The sequence below is a fragment of the Podarcis cretensis genome (genome assembly GCF_951804945.1).
Source record: "Podarcis cretensis genome assembly, chromosome: 14".
In the NCBI taxonomy this organism is placed as follows: Eukaryota; Metazoa; Chordata; class Lepidosauria; order Squamata; family Lacertidae; genus Podarcis; species Podarcis cretensis.
Window position 1 is genome coordinate 25,433,792 of NC_137183.1, and position 20,045 is coordinate 25,453,836.

The 20,045-nt window shown below is 43.2% G+C and overlaps 1 protein-coding gene and 1 long non-coding RNA gene across 3 annotated transcripts in view; both read right to left on the reverse strand.

The window, feature by feature from the left end:
* The window catches only part of LOC307203549, a 309,517-nt gene that overhangs the window by 86,211 nt on the left and 203,261 nt on the right, over positions 1-20,045 (reverse strand). The gene's annotated exons all lie outside the window — the stretch shown is intronic.
* MCTP2 (multiple C2 and transmembrane domain containing 2) overlaps positions 1-20,045 on the reverse strand; it is a 116,143-nt gene that overhangs the window by 86,211 nt on the left and 9,887 nt on the right. For both annotated transcript variants that reach the window (XM_079954235.1, XM_079954236.1), the window contains exons 2-4: positions 11,791-12,307; positions 10,203-10,268; positions 8,226-8,334 (exon numbers count right to left, since the gene is read on the reverse strand). In XM_079954235.1, the coding sequence (XP_079810361.1) occupies positions 8,226-8,334; positions 10,203-10,268; positions 11,791-12,258 (643 nt within the window). In that variant the 5' untranslated portion in view covers positions 12,259-12,307. The remainder of the gene's footprint in view (positions 1-8,225; positions 8,335-10,202; positions 10,269-11,790; positions 12,308-20,045) is intronic.

The window sequence follows — 20,045 nt, forward strand, 5'->3', positions numbered from 1 at the left end:
ACCCATAGGCTCCTGTGGATCAGCCAACTTAGAACTGGATATCCCTTTATTTAATGCAAGGGAAGAGAAACTACTATCATTGCACATTCACAGAAGGAAGGGCAAAGCTCCACAGATAATACCGCTGAGCGTTAAGCATTTCCAATAACCTTCCAGAGGATGTTTCAATGCTTAGAAATGAGATGAACAGAGGTGATTTGCCTTACGTTCTATTGTTAATTTCTCTTAAATATTCTGGTCCCTTCTCTCCTTTCTTAAAAATAAAATAAAGGAAGGGGAGACAAGAAGGCTCAAGAGAAGAGCCGGCCTTTATCTCCCTGATAAGCAGAGGCTGCCAGCATATTAACAATAATTAAAAAAAAGAAGTCCCTCAACTATTAACTACATTAAAAAGGCTATATCTGGAGGAGGCCAGGAAAGCAACTGGTAGAATGAAAACATGAATAAGGAGATTGAAGGCAGGTTGGTCCAAACGCATTCGCTTATCTGTTTCTTAAATGGAACAAGAACTGCACAACAAAGCACTTTTTAAAAAGAAGAAAGGAAATGAACAGAGACAATATTTTTTTTTTTTACTAATGCAATATTCAATCCCCAAATAACCTCTCCTCTACGAGAAGGGGAGGAAAACATTCTCTGTGGGGATATTCTGCGTTTCTCACATCAACGTTGGAAGTTTTACGGTTGCCGGAACATCCCCACGGCTGCTCCCCGCCTTCCCTTACTGTAAAACAATGCCGTTCGTGCAAAACGAAGGGTTTTTGTTGTTTCTGTTAGTTTTCTTTTTTTTAAGCGTGCATCGGGGGGGGACGGGTTGGCGGGCGGTTGAGGGGGGTGGTAGGCGGGAGGCGAACTATAATGAAAGAGCCTTTTAATTAAATGAGATTGCCTCCCTGGGATCAGGACTTCATGCTTGTCAGCTTACTCTCAAAATAAACATCTCAGAAGCAGGGCCTCGGCGGTGTCACTTACGGAGGCAAAGCACGCCGGGTAATCCCTAGGTATCTTGACAGCTACATAATGTTCAAACTGTTTCACGGGTGAACGGCAGCACTTGCGTGAAAGAAAATATTAATGTCTGGAATTAATAGGGAGAAAAAGGGGGGACGGCGCTTGACAGCACCAAAACGGGGGGTGGGGGGGTAGGAGTGTCAAGTTAGGAGAACGTTAATTGTGAGGGGGAAAATAATTGAGAGGCGCTGGGGGGGGGGAGAGAAGAGGAGAGGCGAGAGAAAAGCACCGAACACGGAAAGCGAGGGAGGGCCTCTCTCTCAGCGCCCACCCTGGAAAAGAAGAACAAGAAGAAATTGTCTCACTGTCAAGAAAGTAACGTCTCTACTAGGCAAGCCAGCCAGGAGGAGGGGTGAGGAAGGAGTCAACGGGCGAAAGGAGGAAGGAGCCTCCGTTGCTTGAGATGGCAATGCCAAGGATGAACAAGTGATGGGCTGTCCGCGTCAGCCAACAGACGGGCTTTAACCCTGATAATCGGCAGCTTTGCAAATAATGGGCCTGAGAGGCGTTTCTGTAAGCAGAGAGCCGGCTGCCGAGATCCGAAGCGGTAGCCAAGCGACTCCCTGTTTCAAAATATGTCCATTTGGCCTTCCCTCCTGAACTCTGCACGGATATTTTCTCTAACCTGTGTGCTGTCGGCACAGCTACCGTATTTTTCGCTCTATAAGATGCACCAGACCACAAGACGCACCTAGTTTTTGTAGGAGGAAAACAAGAAAAAAAATATTCTGAATCTCAGAAGCCAGAACAACAAGAGGGATCGCTGCGCAGCAAAAGCAGCGATCCCTCTTGCTGTTCTGGCTTCTGGGATAGCTGTGCAGCCTGCATTCACTCCATAAGACGCACACACATTTCCCCTTACTTCTTAGGAGGAAAAAAGTGAGTCTTATAGAGCCAAAAATACGGTATGTTTCCCGTCTATGCCGAGAGCCTACACAGTAGTCCAAGAACTTCTATTTTAAAATAAATATATGTTAACCTCCCCTCTGTGCTTAGTGGCTGAAGAACACCTGTTTTTAACAACAACAACAACAACAACAACAACAATTTATTTATGCCCCGCCCATCTGCCTGGGTTTCCCCAGCCACAAATATACAGTCATATCTTGGAAGTCAAACGGAATCCATTCCAGAAGTCCGTTTGACTTCCAAAACGTTCAGAAACCAAAGCACGGTTTCTGATTAGCTGCAGGATTTTGAAAATCGTTCGAAAACCGGAACACTCACTTCTGGGTTTCACTTGTTCGGGAGCCAATTTGTTTGGCAGCCAAGGTGTTCAAGATCCAAGGTACAACTGTATATGCTATACCTGGAACTGTTACATGCAACACATAATACTCATTTCCGCATTTGTAAGAAATCAGTCTTTTAGTTTGGCAGTAATCAACCATTGGAACTCCCTGCCAATTGACCACCAGACAGGCTCCTTCGCTGTACCCTTTTTGGCTAAAAACATTTTTGTTTAGGCAAGCCTACCCAGGCACAGATATGTTGATGTGTTTCTATCTCTTTTTAGTCTACTGTTATTTTAAATATTATTTTTAAAATATTTTAAATAGTTGTTTTTAACTGTTTTTACTGCTATTTCCATTATTTTTCCCATTTTGCAAATAGCTTTGAGGTGTTTTTTGTTGTTGTTGTTGTTTTACAATCAAGAGGTATATGCATTTTAGGAAATAAATAAAATAAATAAATATTTTTCCCTTGTAAACTTTGTGGGGGTTTCTCTAACCTGCATGCTTTCAGCATAGCTATGTTTTCCCTTCAAGCAGACAAGCACAAGCTGAGAGGAAAACAATATGAACTATACATTATTTGCCCTTCAAACAACCCCCATAAATGCTGGCAAATGTTACTACTACTAAATGCTACTATTTCGTTTAAAAATAAAAATAGGGCACATTGAAAATTTATCCGGGGCCCTGCCTTCCTTTCTACCTTGAGTGTAAATAATTTCTACATTTGTTTGTTTTGTGTTGTGCATTACCTAAAAATATTAAGCAGATAATGCATTTGAAGCAGCACCTAAGTATAATTTACTTAACACAGATGAATGGCATCTAATATAAAGGGCGGGACAGAGTATGAATTCTAAAACCTGAATTGTGAATTATGAGAACGATTGGTTGTTAAGCCACTCTGGAAATTGTAGTCCTGTGAGAGGAATATTATAATTATTATTATTATTACAATTAATTTATTAATCAGGTCCAAGTCCAGTGTTCTAACTGGTATGTCACCTTGGCTATCAAAAAATCAAAAATTTAAGAAATAGTAGTAGCAGCAATACCCCAGTAGCATGACCTCTGCTTATGTTTCCAGTGAAATTATATGTTATTGGCATGTTTAGGCCCAAGACTAATCTGAAATATCCATGCACAGTTTTGCCATTCTTATAAGAGAGAAAGGTTTTGAGCCCTAGTCTCAAGTCCTCTTCCATTCTCTCTGTACGCATTTTGGGCAGATTGTTGGAAAGTTCCTTCTGCAGCGAGAACTTCCTAGTATCACAAATGCACTGCCTGTACAATCCAACTGGCATTTAATGTTTCTCAAATTACAGGCAGATATGGCATTTTAAATGGTTACTGCTGCCCTCTAGCAGTTAAAAGGAGAACTGCCTCTGAACTATCCAAGAGTTTCTCACTGTGTAGGTGTGTCCTGAAATCAGTGGAAATACCACGGGGGCAGGGGCGGATGAAAATAAAAAAGGCAAAAGTTAAAAATCAGGACACACTAGTTTTATTCTCTTTTTTTCAAAACATTTGCATATTATAAAATAGAATACACACACACACACACATACACAGAATCTAGAGCCAGTTTGTTTTGTGGTTAGAGTATTGGATTAAGACCTGCCTCTCAGCCTAACCTACCTCACAAGATTGTTGTGGCGATTAAATGCAGGAAGAGGGGGACCACATACACTACCTTGAGCCCCTTGGAGAAAAGGGTGGAATATAAATCCAATCAATCGATCCATTCAAATACCTGATAAAAGAGATTTTGTTTCAAGGGCAAACACTTCACAAATATATATATTAGATTTTTATACAGCCCTCTGCCATCAGAGAAAGGAAGTGCAAGGAAAACCCAAGTTGTTAGTCATTCAATTTATACCCTACACTTCACTGTATAGTGGGCAAATTACAATAGACCTAAATAAATAAATAAATATATAAATATGCAACAAAATTTACACAGTCCTGTAACTCCCACCTTAAAAGGCAGTATACAGGGTCCCTTTGTCTGACAAGCATTCTAAAATATAGGGGCCTGTCTGCACTACACATTTAAAGCAGCATCATGCTGCGTTAATCTGTCATAGTCTCCCCAAATCAACCTGACACTCGTAGTTTGTTAAGGGTGCTGAGAGTTATTATGAGATCCCTCTTCACCTCAAGGAGCTTCAATTGCCAGAGTGGTTTAACAATCCATCCCTCTTCCCAGGGAACTCTGGGAATTGAAGCTCTATGGGAGAAACACAGGTCTACTCAAAATTCCTAACAACTCTCAGCAGCTTTAAGAAACTAAACTTTGGGGGAAGCCCTGACTGTTTTTAAAGAGATATGGTGATGCTTTAAATGTACAGTGCAAATGGAGTCAGAGATGTTGCTTTTCCTCTAAGACAGCCTTCAGATGCTGTTAGCCAGGGATGGTGGGAGCTGAAGTCCAAAACCTCTAGTCCCCTCCGGTTGAGCAACTCTGGTTTATAAGACTGCAATCTCACTCTCTTGTTTCGCTTCCAGATATGTGACCCTTTTTTTTTTTTTTTAAGGCAGAGTTGTCATCTCTAGCAGGTAAATTCTAATGAAAGCACAGCGGCCAATGGCTGACTCAGGACACCAGTAAGAGTGAGGCAACCACTCTTGTTCAGAGACACAAAGGATATTTTCTGAGATTAATCACCCTAAGACAGTCTTTCTGTCAACTATCTGACTTTTAGAAGACACTTGAAGGCAGCCCTGTTTAGTGAAGTTTTTAATGTTTGATGTTTTATTGTGTTTTTAATATTCTGTTGGAAGTCGCCTACCGTGGCTGGGGAAACCCAGCCAAATGGGCGGGGTATAAATAAGTGGTTGTTTATAAATTTGTTGTTGTGTATAAATTTGTTCCTGTTTCTTTCTGGCTCTGGTTCTCATGAGCAACAGAACTAGCCAAAACCCTCAGAGCTAGATTTTCCACAAGCTGCAGGGGTCGTTGGTTCACACACCCACAACTGTGCAGTGCAAGTTACATCTCTTGTATCCAACGCAGCTTTCCATGTTCTTAGTTCTCAACATGGATAAGCTTGGAAGATCAAGTTGACCCTGCTGGTTTAGGCCAATGGCCCACCTAGTCCAGCATCCTGTTCTCACAGTGACAGCCCAGACATCTATGAGAAGCCTGCAAACTGGACATGAGCAACACAGCATCCAGCCCATCCAGCAACTGGCACTGAGAGGCATAAGGACTCTGACAGTACAAGTAGAAAATAACCATTGTGGCTAGTAGAATGGAGAGCCTTGTCCTCCACGAATTTGGAGATGTGTACATGATGCTGGGGATATGGGCTGTCTGAATCTCTGCAGAAAGGTACACAGAAAACAAAATACCACCAAACCAAGTCTAACACTGCTGCAGTGGTCGAAGGTTTGTTTGTGCATATACCACTAGTCAATGGGATCAAGAGCCATTTCACATAGCAAAAGCGGCAAGCACAAACTCATTGACAAGTCTTCCTGTCAGTGCATGACTTTGCTTTTTCATTCTTATCTATGTATCTAAAACTATCATGTGTGAATTAGTCCTCAGGGCAAATTCTTGCCTGTTTGCCACTGTGGCAATCACTGAAAGCCTGAGAATAAGGAACTGCCTTTCTGTTTAATTTTCTGGGTGCTTGAATTGTAAAGGTGTCTGCAAAACAACTCAACAAGGAGACACGACTAGCAGCCCATGATCCTGTCATGACTACAGCAGTGGAAGAGAAGGAGTTAACCCTTCCCTCCCCCTCCCCCTCTGGATGCCATTTTGCATTAAACCACTGGAAGAACTCATAGGAGATTTGGGCATCTGTATGCTATATTTTCCTGGTTACATCTGAATCAGAAGAGGCCAGGGCCTGGTTGAAGGCCAATAAAATGTGGCCAAATCATGGTAAGATGGAATCTTTGTGGGTAAGGGGCTCCCAGATCTGGGAGTTCACCTGTCTCTGAAGAAACAGGTCACAGGTTGTGGGTGCTCCTAGGTACAACTTTTGTCACTGTAGGCTTCTGAGACTTCTGCGGTGAGGAGGGGCTATTATTAGATTAGGTTGAAACACCAACCACACCTTTCCAGGACAAGGATTGGACTACTGTAATGCACTCCGTGTAGGGCTTCCCTTGAGAGTGGTCCAGGAGCTGTAGCTGGTGTAGAACGCTGCTACCGAGATGTTGAGTGGAGCACCAGGTCATGCAGATATTATAGCTGTGCTGGGAGAACAGCACTGCCTGCCAATCAGCTACAAAGCCATGGCTGTAGTGTGGCATAGTGGTTAAGAGTGCTGGACCAGGACCTGGGAGACCAGGGTTCAAATCCCCAAGCAGCTATGAAGTTCACTGAGTGACTTTAGGTGTGTCCCTACGTCTTAGCCTAACCAACCTCATAGGGTTGTTCTGAGGATAAAATAGGAGGAGGAAGTGTGTGTGCCACTTTGAGCTCCTAGGGGGGAAAGGTGGGATATAAATACAGTAGTAGCTGCAATAATAACAACAACAACTATAAAGCCCTGAGTAAATTGAGACTAGGTTACCTAAAAGACTGCCTGCCCCTCTATAGACTTGCAAGATCACTTAGATCATTGGGGAAAATTCTACTTGTGGTGCCACACTCTACAGCAGGGGTAGGCAACCTAAGGCCCGGGGGCCAGATGAGGCCCAATCGCCTTCTCAATCTGGCTCACGGACGCTCTGGGAATCAGCGTGTTTTTACATGAGTAGAATGTGTCCTTTTATTTAAAATGCATCTCTGGGTTATTTGTGGGGCATAGGAATTCGTTCATTTTATATTTTTTTCAAAATATAGTCTGGCCCACCACATAGTCTGAGGGATGGTGGACTGGCCCACGGCTGAAAAAGGTTGCTGACCCCTGCTCTACAGAATATCACAGGGTGGTGATCGGAAAACATACATTTACTGCTGTCGCCCCATCAGTTGCTTCATACGTCTTGCAAAGACTTATCCTTTTTGTCCAGGCTTTCCCTGTTTACCATAAGATTCGACCCGGATTTATATGCATGAATTCCCTAGATCTGTTTCATTGTGTCTTTATACTGTTTTGTTGATTTTAGGCTACACTGGATACTGGTTTGTATACTGTACATATTTTAAAAACATTAAGGGGTTTAGAAAGGCTTTAAAATAAATATATCAATACATTTTCCCGACAGAAATTGCCACATACAGAGCACACTTTGCCAGTTTATGAAACAGCTGAAATTCTATCACAAGAATTGTGCAAATATGTGCATATGGATGTGCAGGTGAGCAATCTTTCACTGCAGTCTTGCAATGTTTAAAGCATCACATGTCTTTCTTGCAGCATGGAAAACATCCACAAGAGGGCACCACCAAAACAGACACAGATTTTGTCCCAGTGTCCTGCAGATACTGTCACATATAAAGTATGGTAGATTTTGCAAAGTAAAAGCTTAGTATTTCCCACAAAAGTAGATCCTGCCTCAACCACAGCTGGAGGACCACAGGTTCCCGCGATAGTTTTCAGCCATTATGCCAGCTCATTCTAAGACAACTTCATGTGACTACTCCATGAATGCACAATTTAGTACTGGGAAGAAGCTTCAAGATTTTGAGAACTGTTCCCGTTTTGTTTTGTTTTGTTTTGTTTTGTTTTGTTTTGTTTTGTTTTGTTTAAGCAGCAATTTTGTAGCTCTCGTGGCAGCAAAGATAGGCTTGAAACTATGAAGTCAGAAAGCAGAAAAAGCAGTTCATGGCCAGTGATGGAATAATTGATACAAAGGAAGAGTTTCTGTGCAAAATCCCATCATGTGTACAAGAAATCATAACATGTGGATAGGACCCAACCCTCAGGTGCACAGCAAGTTGCAAAATTGGTTCTTGGAGCTATTACCCTCTAGAGATCAGCTAAAGCACCACTCCAAATTATCTGTACATCTTTGAAGAAGAAGAGGAAGAAGAAGAATCAGCACTGTACATATAGCAAGAGACTGACTCACCACAGCGATCCCTGATGACCAGGTTTCTGCCTTCCTTCAGATGTATTGTTAGCAGATATGCAAATGTGCTGGGCAATTTGCTCAGACCATCGCTTCCTTCCTCAAGCATCTGTGGGGAAAGTTTCAAAAGGAAAGGTATACATCAGTTTCGCTTCTCATAAAGAGCATGTACTAAACACAGATCCACCCTATCACAATTCTAGGAATCTGAAAGCTAGAACCACATGAAAGACCACGAAAAGTAGAGGCAACACATTGTGTCTTGCCTAGGCATTAAGGTCATCATCCAAGACCCTTCATTGACTGCCATTACTTGTGTGCTCAGGCAATTTTATTTGCCATCAGTCTGTCCTTTTCTGTTTCCATTGGGGTCATCTTCTTATTCACAACACTATTTCTCATGATGCTTTCATTTAATTGTATATTAAAGAGGGGTGGGCAAGTCTGTCAATTTTGGTTTCTCGGTTTCTCTTTTTTTCCAACCTTAAATTCCATTCTCTACATTTCTACATCAGTCTGCAAAAAGAAATTCACAAAAAAGTCCTCATGTAGAAAAGTAAAGGAATTTTGGGATACAGTTTACAAGGAACTCAAAAAAAATTGCAAAAACAAAAAACATGAAGCCTTCCTTTTAGGCATCATAAGACACTGATATACCAAATATTTCTTTATGCTACCATGGCAGCAAGAATTCTAATAGCTAGAAACTGGAAATGAGATGTGATACCGACAAAATTGGAGTGGCAATCAAAACTGTTAGAATTTGCAGAATTGGCTAAAATGATGGAAAAACTAAGAGACTGGACTGAATAAGCATTTAGAAAGGAATGGGACCTGTATAGAAAGTATCTCAGGGAGCACTGCAAGAATTTGAACTCCTTGGCAGGCCTGGAGTAACTTCCATAGAAAATTAGGAAATTATAGAAATTTAAGAGAATAAAGATGTATTAGCACTGATAAAGATAAGTGCAACAATTTTAAAAGTAGTAAGGTACCATGATGGGGCGATGGGAAGTTGTTATAGAAGATATGTATTAGGAAATTATTATATTTAGATGTATTGTGTTAAAGTGGTTTTTTTGTTGATTGTTTGGGGTTTTTTTGTTGGAACTAATAAAGCAAAATTAAATAAATAAATAATCCTTCACCAGCATTTTAATGAGAATTTTTCCTAAAATAGACATATTTATATGCAATGTTGTCTGACACACACACACACACACACACACACACTTGCAAAGCAATTTTCCCTAATCGAAAGCATTTTTACAGGTTTCTTTCACTAACACATGCATCTTTATGTTAGTTATGTTTACTCTAGGATATGCATTTTCATTCATATTACTTGGCTGGAGAATTCACTGCAAAATTCAGGGAGGTGCAGATTTTGAAGAATGGCTGTGTTTTGTTTGCATATTATTTCAAAAAGTGTGAATTTGGGAGGTTTGCCTTCAAATGCAAACAGAACTTCTGGCAAAACCAGAGCAGCATACGGAAACACCATTTACCTTCCCGCCAGAGTGGTACCTATTTCTCTACTTGCACTTTGACATGCTTTCAAACTGCTAGGTTGGCAGGAGCAGGGACCGAGCAACGGGAGCTCACCCCATCACGGGGATTTGAACCGCCAACCTTCTGATCAGCAAGCCCAAGAGGCTCAATGGTTTAGACCACAGTGCCACCCATGAGCTTGTGGTAAACCATTATTGAATCAGATCTTCTACATGCAAATCAGATGAACTGGCACTGAGCCATAGCCTTTCCCATTAGGTTGAGGTGAACCCAGCCCACCTCCACCTGCCTTGAGAACTATTAACCGCACCACAATTCTTCCACATTCCTTGCTGTTATGCAATGCCCATTGCTAGATTCCACAAAAGTGATTTCTATTAACACAAGCTTCAGAGGCTCTGCACCTGGTATTTGCAGCTTACAGCCTGGCAATCATTTTTTTTAAAAAAAAAATGTATCACTCACCGACTGCTCCTCAAACAGCTGAGAAGAGCTGGAGGAGTCAAGGATGGAGCCTCCGCCATACGAACGCTATGAAAAGAATAGAACAGAGGTTGTATTGACATTGCATTGTACTGCTGTTGCTCAATCCTTCAGCGACAACGTTCCATTCCAGTGTGAAAAAAGAAAGAAAAGAGAAAGGTGCAAGAAGGGGGAAAGGGCTTATCTTTGAGCAAGTTGAGGAATGTCGCCGGACAGCAGACCAAGTCACATGCTTTCCCCCATCATTCACATACATAATGTTTCAAGCCTGGTGCTCTGAGCCCATACACACTATGGTCCAAACCACACAATCATGCAAGCCAGATTACTCGGTCTAGATATCTCAGTATGGTCTACACTGATTAGCAGCAGCTCTGCAGGTTTTCAGGTGAAGGACATTCCCAACCCCTCCCTGGAAATAATGAGGATTAAGCCTAAGACCCTTCTCTGTGCAAACCAGATACTCTACCACTAAGCACTTTCCCAAGGTTCCAGTCCTCGTGATTCTGAATAAAGGGTTGAAGTAAACGGGAACATTAGAGCCTGCCTTATTAGACTATTGGTTCATCTGTTGTCCACATTCACTAGCAGTGTCTTTGGGGGGTTTCAAACAGGAGATAATCCCAGACCTAGCTAGAGGTGCCAAGGATTGAACCCAAGACCTTCTGCATTTGCTGTTTTACTGTTGTTGCTGCTGTTTGTAGGGTGGATGGATAACCACACAATTGTGTATACAGGCCTATGAACTAGCTCACACTTCACATTATGCACAAGGTAAAGGGGAAGGGCACTCCATCCCACAAACTGGATCACCAGCCAGCTGGCGTCAGATCTGGGCCAGTGCTGTGGTGGCACATTCTTTCCAGCTAAAGGATCCCCAAAATCCTAGATTCAAAGAATGACAACATTTCCCCTACCAATACGAGGATTTGTAGGGGAAATGTCGGGGATTGGAAGGGGATTGGTTGACTGTGTAATGTGTAAGGATGAGTGACTATGTCAATTTTGCTTTCTAACCTTTCCATGTTTAAGATCAGTTCTCTACATTTCTGTGCTAGTTTGTGATGAGAGAGTCCGCATGAAAATTCATCAGCGTGTTAGTGCATATTTAACCTACACATTTTTGAACACCATTTCCCCTGAAATAATGTCATTTTATATGTTATTTTCATCAACACATGCATTTTTGTGGAGCCATTATCCCAGTATATGCATTTTTGTACACATTACTTGGTTGGCAAATTGCATTGCAAATTTCGGAAAAGGACGAATTTCAAAGAAGTGCTGTGTTTCAGCTTGCATACCATTTTAGAAAGTGTGAATTAGATAAATTCATTTTTAAATGCAAACTGAATTGACTTTCTCCCCCACCCTTAGTAATATGCTTGTTGTACAGTACTAACACAGATGTGTATATAGCATATAAATGTTTTGATCCCCTTTGGGTGCTCACCGACCTTCCCTCCACAACCTTGAGGGAATGTGGCACACAGGGCAAAGGTTCCCCCCCTTCCTCTAGCATCAGGTCTAAACCAGCCCACTGACATTGGTCAACCCCCAGGCACATTACCTCAAGAACATCTTCTGCAAGGTCACTGCTAAAACTGCTTCTTTTCAATAATTCAAAGAGATCTCCACTCGATTTCCGCTTCACGTCCAACTGTGGGCCGCAAGCAACCGGTTCCTCAATTCCAATTTCCAAGTGCACAGTCTCCTGCTGGTTCCACTGCCACTTCTCCCCAGTCTGTTTTGAGGAAGAGCTGCTGCTCTCCTGAAGGAACATCTCCGTTGCAGAAAAACCACTGGGAAAATAAGTGGACAGAGCCTTGGAACGCGAACAATTAATTTCTTCTTCAACAACTGTCTCCACGTCCAACATGTCCGGTACTGAGGAACTAAGACGCCGGTCTAACGGATGCCTTTTCCTGGTCTCCACTAGTTTAGAAGAGCTTTTCTTAGTCCTTCTGATGCTGAAGTTCTGTAACCTTCTTGTTTTTTGTTTGAATGATCCCCAGACAGAAGACTTATCCAGTTCCATGATTAAAATGGATTTTCCACACCAGGTCTTAAGGCCTTTCCATTGACTCCTAAGGGTAATGTGGAGAGGGACAGAACATAAGGAGAAATAAAGTGAGCTGTAGCATTACAGAGACTTGAATCATAGGTTGGAATGTCTCAGACCTGAACAGATTCTCAGCCAAAACAGGTTGCATTACTAATTCCTCCCAGTGTAGGAACAAAATAATCTCACAGGCAATCAGGAAGGAAATAAAGGAAAGAGAGTTTTTAATCCTACATAAATCTATCATGAGGATAAAAATAACCAAGGGGTGAGCTATTCTGATTATTTCCAAGATTTGACATGATGGGAATTCTCAAATGCTATAGATAAAAAAAGATGCTACCAGGCATTGTGCTGTAGGAAAGGCAACTAGACTCTTTTTAGGTGTTTATTGATGAATCACCAACAAGTATTAACTCCAGGGTTATAGTGATTATACACAGCGGTACACAGCCAAGACCATAGGCTGAAGATGTTCCACAGGTCTGCATTTGGTCAAAGCCTTGATGCAAGGTCAACTGTGAAAGGTCATGTACACTACCACAAGTTCCATGACTGATTTAGTGGTGCAGTCCCCAAACTCAGTACTGGAAGTATTGGATCGCCTTACTTTCATCCAGCTTCTAGAAAATGACTTGGGTCTAAGGAAAGGCATCGACCTCACATGGTGCAATAAACAGGATTTTGAAAGACTCCTAGCCTTGCATCCAAGCATAACCATTGTTTGGTCCCATCTGCTGGAAAGGTGATATTGGTGTGATAGCTCTGACCTGGCAGGCATCAATAGAGCAAGAAAGAAGGCCAACCATTCAGTTGCACAAAAGGTGCAACTCCTAAATGGCAACCTTTCACCAGGAGGCCTTCTAATGCAATGACGGGGTACACCTGTCTGAACTGGACAATGAAATTTGGTTAAATAACACTGTGGAGGGTGTCAGGGGTTGGTTGCAGGTGTGAAGGATTTGGTGGTGAGTCGGTTTTGGCTCGACCGGTGGTTAGGCATTGGGTAAGCCTATGTAGAAGAAGAGTTTGGATTCGATATCCCGCCTTTCACTCCCTTTAAGGAGTCTCAAAGTGGCTAACATTCTCCTTTCCCTTCCTCCCCCACAACAAACACTCTGTGAGGTGAGTGGGGCTGAGAGACTTCAAAGAAGTGTGACTAGCCCAAGGTCACCCAGCAGCTGTATGTGGAGGAGTGGAGACACGAACCTGGTTCCCCAGAGTACGAGACTACCGCTCTTAACCACTACACCACACTGGCTGTATTGGCTGAAGGGGAGGTTGTAACCTCTGCCTACCCCTCCCTGGTTAATGGTATCCTGTTAAAGTAATCCAGGGGGAGTGGTTTCTGTCTGATGCCTAAGGCTACAGCACTCCTCCAACGGAGACCCCTCAGGGGGTATGCCTATTTGATGTAGGTCATAGGGCTCCCCCCAATGGTGGTTTACACTTAGATGAATTCCCAGGAGATCGGCTGGAGTGATATAATCTGATATAATCTGGCTTCAACCAATGCCTATGCCAAACTGCTCACATCTGTAACCAATAAAAGGTGTGGCCGATTTGAACCCAGAAAACCATATGTTGTTGTCTTGTCTGGTTATTTACCCTTAGGGAACTGTAAGGTCATGGGTAGGGTTGCCATATGTCCAGAAATTCCCAGGCATAGATGGAATACTGTAGTTGGAAGCAGTGCCTGGGCAAAAATTGCTTTAAAATGTCATCAGCTTTTGAAAAATGGCAACCCTAGTCATGGGGTCTTGGCACACAAGTCTCATAATCCCTGATAACTGCCCATGAAGGCTGAGCTGGTGGAGAGCTGTAGCCCACTTGGAGGGCCACAGTGCCCAAACCCTCATGTTAAAGGGACATCTAGACCATCAACAGAAATATATGTCATTATAACAACCTGCAAAAACTATAAGGAAGGGAAGGCTAAAATAAAATAAAATAAAATACATCTGATGAGGGGGCACATAGTTGGCTAGACATTCTCAAACCATGCAATGGGATCTGTTAACTCAATAAAAGCTTCCGTGAGCCCAAACCATCTACAGCCAGAGGTGATGTGTCCAGATCAGACAATCATGCAGAAGGAATTTCCAGCCCTACCTGGAGATCCTGGGGGGGTTGAACCTGGAACCTTTTGCACCCAAGACAGACGCTCAACCACAGAGCTATGGTCTGTCCCCAGTTCAGCTGGGCAAAACAGCAATATAGGAAACTATCTAATACCAAGCCAAGCTATCTCTAGCTCAATACTGTATACACTGATCAGTAAGCGGCCCTCTAGATTTTCAGACAGGGGTCTGGAAACATCCAACCACACCTGGAGATGCCAGATTTTGAGCATGGGATCTTTTACATGCAAAGTGCGTGCTCTCCCACAGAGACAGAGCCTCACCATTTGAGATTATGAATGCATTACCTTTTTTTCCCCAGAAAGAAAGGAGCCCTCAAAGTTCATCACAACAGTTCCGTCTTCCTAATGATCTTCACACCGTGGCCACAAATGATTTGTGAGGCTTTGCTTTCGCTCTCTAAGTAGTAATTCAAACAGGAAAGCCATTTCCTTTCAAGATCCAGTCACTGTGGAAAAACAAGTTACTCTCCTCCTGTTTAGCTAGCCTTCAGCCATGAGCTGGAAGGCAGAGGCATTTACCGCATCCTGCGGGGGGGGGGGATCCTAAGATGCCTCTGTAAGCTTAAGAATTAAAGTATTTTAACACTTTCCTCTCAACCAAAAAGTGTCATTTCATGAAAAGGAAAGGAAAAACTATTTCTTGCCAATTGTGTGCTGTTTTAATATTAGATATGAAATGACATCTAGTTTGGGGGTAAATGTAAAGGTAAAGGACCCCTGACTGTTAAGTCGAGTCATGAACGACTCTGGAGTTGCGGCACTCATCTTGCTTTATTGGCCAAGGGAGCCGGCATTTGTCCGCAGACAGTTTTTCTGGGTCATGTGGCAGCATGACTAAGCCGCTTCTGGCGAACCGCACAGAAATGCCATTTACCTTCCCGCCGGAGCAGTACCTATTTATCTATTTATTGGCGGTTCAAATCCCCACAACAGGGTGAGCTCCAGTTGCTCAGTCCCTGCTCTTGCCAACCTAGCAGTTCAAAAGCACATCAAAGTGCAAGTAGATAAACAGGTACTGCTCCGGCAGGAAGGTAAACGGCGTTTCCATGCGCTGCTCTGGTTTCGCCAGAAGCAGCTTAGTCCTGCTGGCCACATGACCCGTAAAAACCATCTGTGGACAAACGTCAGCTTCCCCGGCCAGTAAAGTGACAGGACTTAACTGTCAGGGGTTCTTTACCTTTTACCTTTATATATCTGAGTTTCTAACACTGTGTGAGTGTTTTTCATTCATTCATTCTTTCTTTCTTTTGGTACAGCACTTTCTCTTAGGAAAACCCACATCTTACTGCTGAATCAGAGCAAACAGCAACCCGAAGAAAACCATTGCAATTTGCTCTAATTCAACATTAAACATGGGTTTTCCCTGGGAAAGTGCTGGGACAAAAAATAATAATTGCTCAGACATGGAGCTTTAAAGCTGGGACCTGTACCTAGAAATGCAACACAAAAGAAAGTCTGGATGATCCCTAAGTCACAGAGCAGATGCTTTGCACACCAAAAGGTCAGATGCTCAATCTCTGGCATCTCTGTGTGGGTATTAACTGCTAGAAAGTCACTGCCAGTCAGCGCAGACAGCACTGTGTTAGGTGGACCAAAGATCTGATTCCGTATCAGAGGGAAAGGGGTCCAAGGTTGCAAGGGGTTAAAGGCTCATTACTATTTCTGCAGCAGGGTCACAGCAAGGTTGCTGTCTCCAGCATCCTAGAGCAACTTGATCAACATGGAAGGGGAGATTTTTAGCCACAGAAAAGATGTCTTCTTACCCTTTGTGCTGATTGGAGTGAGAATGAAAGTGAGTCAGCCACTGAGGATTGGCTCCTAGGGTCACTCTGAGGAGTTATCTGTATGCTCCAAAGCTAATCATTTAAATACACTGGGTGGGACGGGATGACCCAAGATGTTTCAGTTTCAAGAGAATGGTGTGCAAGTTCTGTTACTTGCAATGGAACTTCAAGGAAAGCACAACTTCCGTCACTCCAAAATAAGACACTGGGGCACTCCAAATCACATGTATGTGCCCAGAAAATAGATCTAGCTGAAAGGCAGCCCATGAAGAGCTGTATCAATTGCCGCAATGCATCCCCAGTTATTATGATTGTGAATTATAATATCATCTCAAAAGTTTCTATTATTTTAGGAGGACTGTGGCTGTGAGGGGTCTGGCTGTGACTATCAATGAAAGGACCCTCTTCTTCTGCATTTGCCAGTGAGCTCAGTGTTATTATCAAGGAAGGGACACAGCTCCGTGGTAGAACATCTGTTCTGAAATGCAGAAGGTGCCAGCTTCAATATGTGGCATCTCCAGGTACGGCTGGAGAGATTCCCATCTGAAAACCTGGAGGAGCTGCTTGTAGTAAGTGTGCACAATACTGAGCTAGACAGGTCAGTGTTCTGATAAGGCGGCTTCCTATGTCCCTCAGTTCCTATTTCCCTGAGCTAGCAGACTGCTACACCGAAAACGTCTGAAAAGCAATGGCATGCCCTTCAAGGGAATCCCACTCTTTGCAGCCTGGTTCCTTGTCTGAAGGAATCAGTTGCTCAATTACTTCTGCTTGCAACCCTTGGCTGCACCTATCAACTCTCCCGATTCTGAAAGGGACAACAGCAGGCTGCCACATGCTCAGAGGTGTTTTTAAGCACAAATCAACCTTCTCCTTTTGCCAACGATCAAGATGGGGTGGGGAAATCCTGCTTCCTCTTGCTGATTCTTAATTGTTGTGGCAATTCAAAGCATTTCCAGAGCCAGTGGGCTTATGCAACCAATCCTGCGTCACGTTGCCTGCCAAGATCTCCAGGACTGGTCTAGCTGAGAAACCCATGGCCCGAAGGCAGAGGGAGTCAGCTTTCTTGGACAAAGGGAGCAGAAATTGAGGCACAGTTAAAGGGCAATGGCCTTACTTGGTCTACTAAACTTCACTTTAACTTATCAGTTAGGGAGTCTAATTCACCAGTTATGAGCAGGTGGAAGGACTGTGGCTTTGTGGTAGAACACATGCTTGGCATGCAGAAGGTCCTAGGTTCAATCTCCATAATAATAATAATAATAATAATTTTTTATTTATACCCCGCCCTCCCCAGCCAAGGCCAGGCTCAGAACGGCTGACAAGCAATAATAAAAACAAAGATGAATGAATGTCCAGCGACAGCTGCGAACAGACCACTGTGTAAAGTAGAAGACACCTAACTGATGTAAATTGTTCACAAACCTAGTTTTTGACTGCAGTATTTACATTGCATATGCATAGAATGTTTCTTGGAGGGTTGGGGGGTATATGGGGATGGCTTGCTATATGTATTTTCAGAAACTTAAAAATAAAGTTAAGAAAAAGAACAGGGAGAGAAGACCACAGCTGGCCTATTTCAGATTTTATTTTTTTAAATATACAGTGCTACCTCGGGTTAAGTACTTAATTCGTTCCGGATGTCCGTTCTTAACCTGAAACTGTTCATAACCTGAAGCACCACTTCAGCTAATGGGGCCTTCCGCTGCTGCTGCGGCACCGCCGCGCAATTTCTGTTCTCATCCTGAAACAAAGTTCTTAACCCGAGGTACTATTTCTGGGTTAGCGGAGTCTGTAACCTGAAGCGTATGTAACCTGAAGCATATGTAACCCGAGGTACCACTGTAATTTTATGTATAACTACTGTAAATCACTCTGAAAAGCTTTTATGAATCATAGTACAGTAGTACCTTGGTTCTCAAACGTCTCCATTGACAAACGTTTCAGAACCCAAACGCTGAAAACCCGGAAGTAAATGAGTTCATTATTTAGATCCATTCCAACCTGGGTTCAGGCCTGGCCACAGAACTGAGTCAGCCTTGGTTGCCCTGATGGATGACCTCTGCGAAGAGCAGGACAGAGGGAATGAGACCTTGGCTCTTGCTTCTTGACCTCTTGTCAGTGGTTCCGATCCTACTTTCAGGATTCGAGTCCAGAGAGTAGCATTGGGAGAGTGCCTTTCAGACCCCTGACGGCTACACAATCTGATCTCTGGTGGAATTTAACGAAGCTGTCGGAGGAGCAGCCATTAGAAGTTTCGGGGTGAGGTGCCATCAGTATGCTGATGACACTCAGCTCTATTTCACCATAACATCTGAATCAGGAGAGGCTGCCCAGTCCCTGGGCCATTGCCTAGACACAGTGGTGAAGTGGGTGAGGAAAAACAAGCTGAGTTTGAATCCTGGCAAGATGGAGGCACTGTGGAATAGTAGCTCCCGTGTCCAATAAAGTGGTCAGTTGCCTACCCTGGATGGGGTTGCACTCCCCCTGAAGCTTCCCAGTTTGGGAGGAGTGCTTCTGGATCCAGTTCTGTCACTGGAGGTTCAACTAACCTCAGTGGCTAGAAATGTCTTTCACCAACTTCAATTGGTTCAACAGCTGCAGCCATTCCTGAACCAGGAAAGCCTTGCCACAGTATACACAACGAATTGAAGAAAATGTTTAAGATAGCTTTCAAGAAAAAAAGAATTTTTTCCCTCTCCGTTTTATTGTTTTATCTTTTTGTCAACAGCTTTGAGATTTTTAACAATCAAGCGGTATATAAATTTTGTGAAATAAATAAATAACTTGCGTTAAAAGTGGGCGGCAGCAAGTGGGCCGCGTTCATTAGGATGCTGACACAAACCTGTCCCCTCCTACTTTTCATGCAAATGTTCACCCTTCACTTTTGTTTCTGCAACTAATTCATGGTGTGTCATTGCACCTGCACGTTTTTGCCAGTCTCGGTTCGCTCCAAGCCACAATAGTTAAATGTGTCATTTGCAAAATGTTGTTTGAAACAAGCCATGGCTGACAGATACACCCGTGCATCGGCAGCGCTGCGTTGAAAACAAACCAAAACAAGCACAGAGTAGGGAAATCTACATGTGCAGGTTGAACTGTGAAATAGAGCAATGCAACTAGTCTGTAGGGCACTGTCGATCCTCTCAATGTGGCTAGGGGATCAGGGAGCATTATAACCAAGCCGTGCAATCAAAGCAAAACAAAACACACCCACAGACTGATTATTACCTCCAGATGATCAAGAGAAGGCTTAAATCAGGTAGGCTATGAAATCAACTTCCTTGGCCAAAACAAACAACCATTTGTTTAAGGTGGAACTTCCCAGCTTGTCCTTGAAATGCAAACAACACCCCACTTAACATTTAGAGACGTCAATATTGAGTTGCTTTAACTATTTGGCAGCATTCAGTGGGCGAGTCACTTCCAAGCTAAAGTGTTTCTCCTGCGGCCACCACCACCCACCCGTTTCTATCGGAGTTTTGTTTAAGGTTTGTATTTTCAAAGATGGTGAAAGAAGCAGATCACAAGCACGGAGCTCCTTTACTTCCATCTTGAGCATAGCTCAGTCAGCAGGGAATGAGACTCTGAATCTCAGGGTTGTGAGTTTGAGCCCCATGTGGGGTGAAATATTCCAGCGTTGTAGAGGGTTGGACTACATGATCTATGATTCTATTCCATATGGGGAATATCAGAAGGTGCAGCTTCTCTCCTCTTTGGAGTAAGCTGAACCTTCCAATATTCTCTCACATCTGCACTGAAGATACAGGAGGCCAGTCATTCTTTGCTACTGGTCATCCTGAAAAGAGAAATAAAAAGATAGAGGGGGGGTTGGGAGG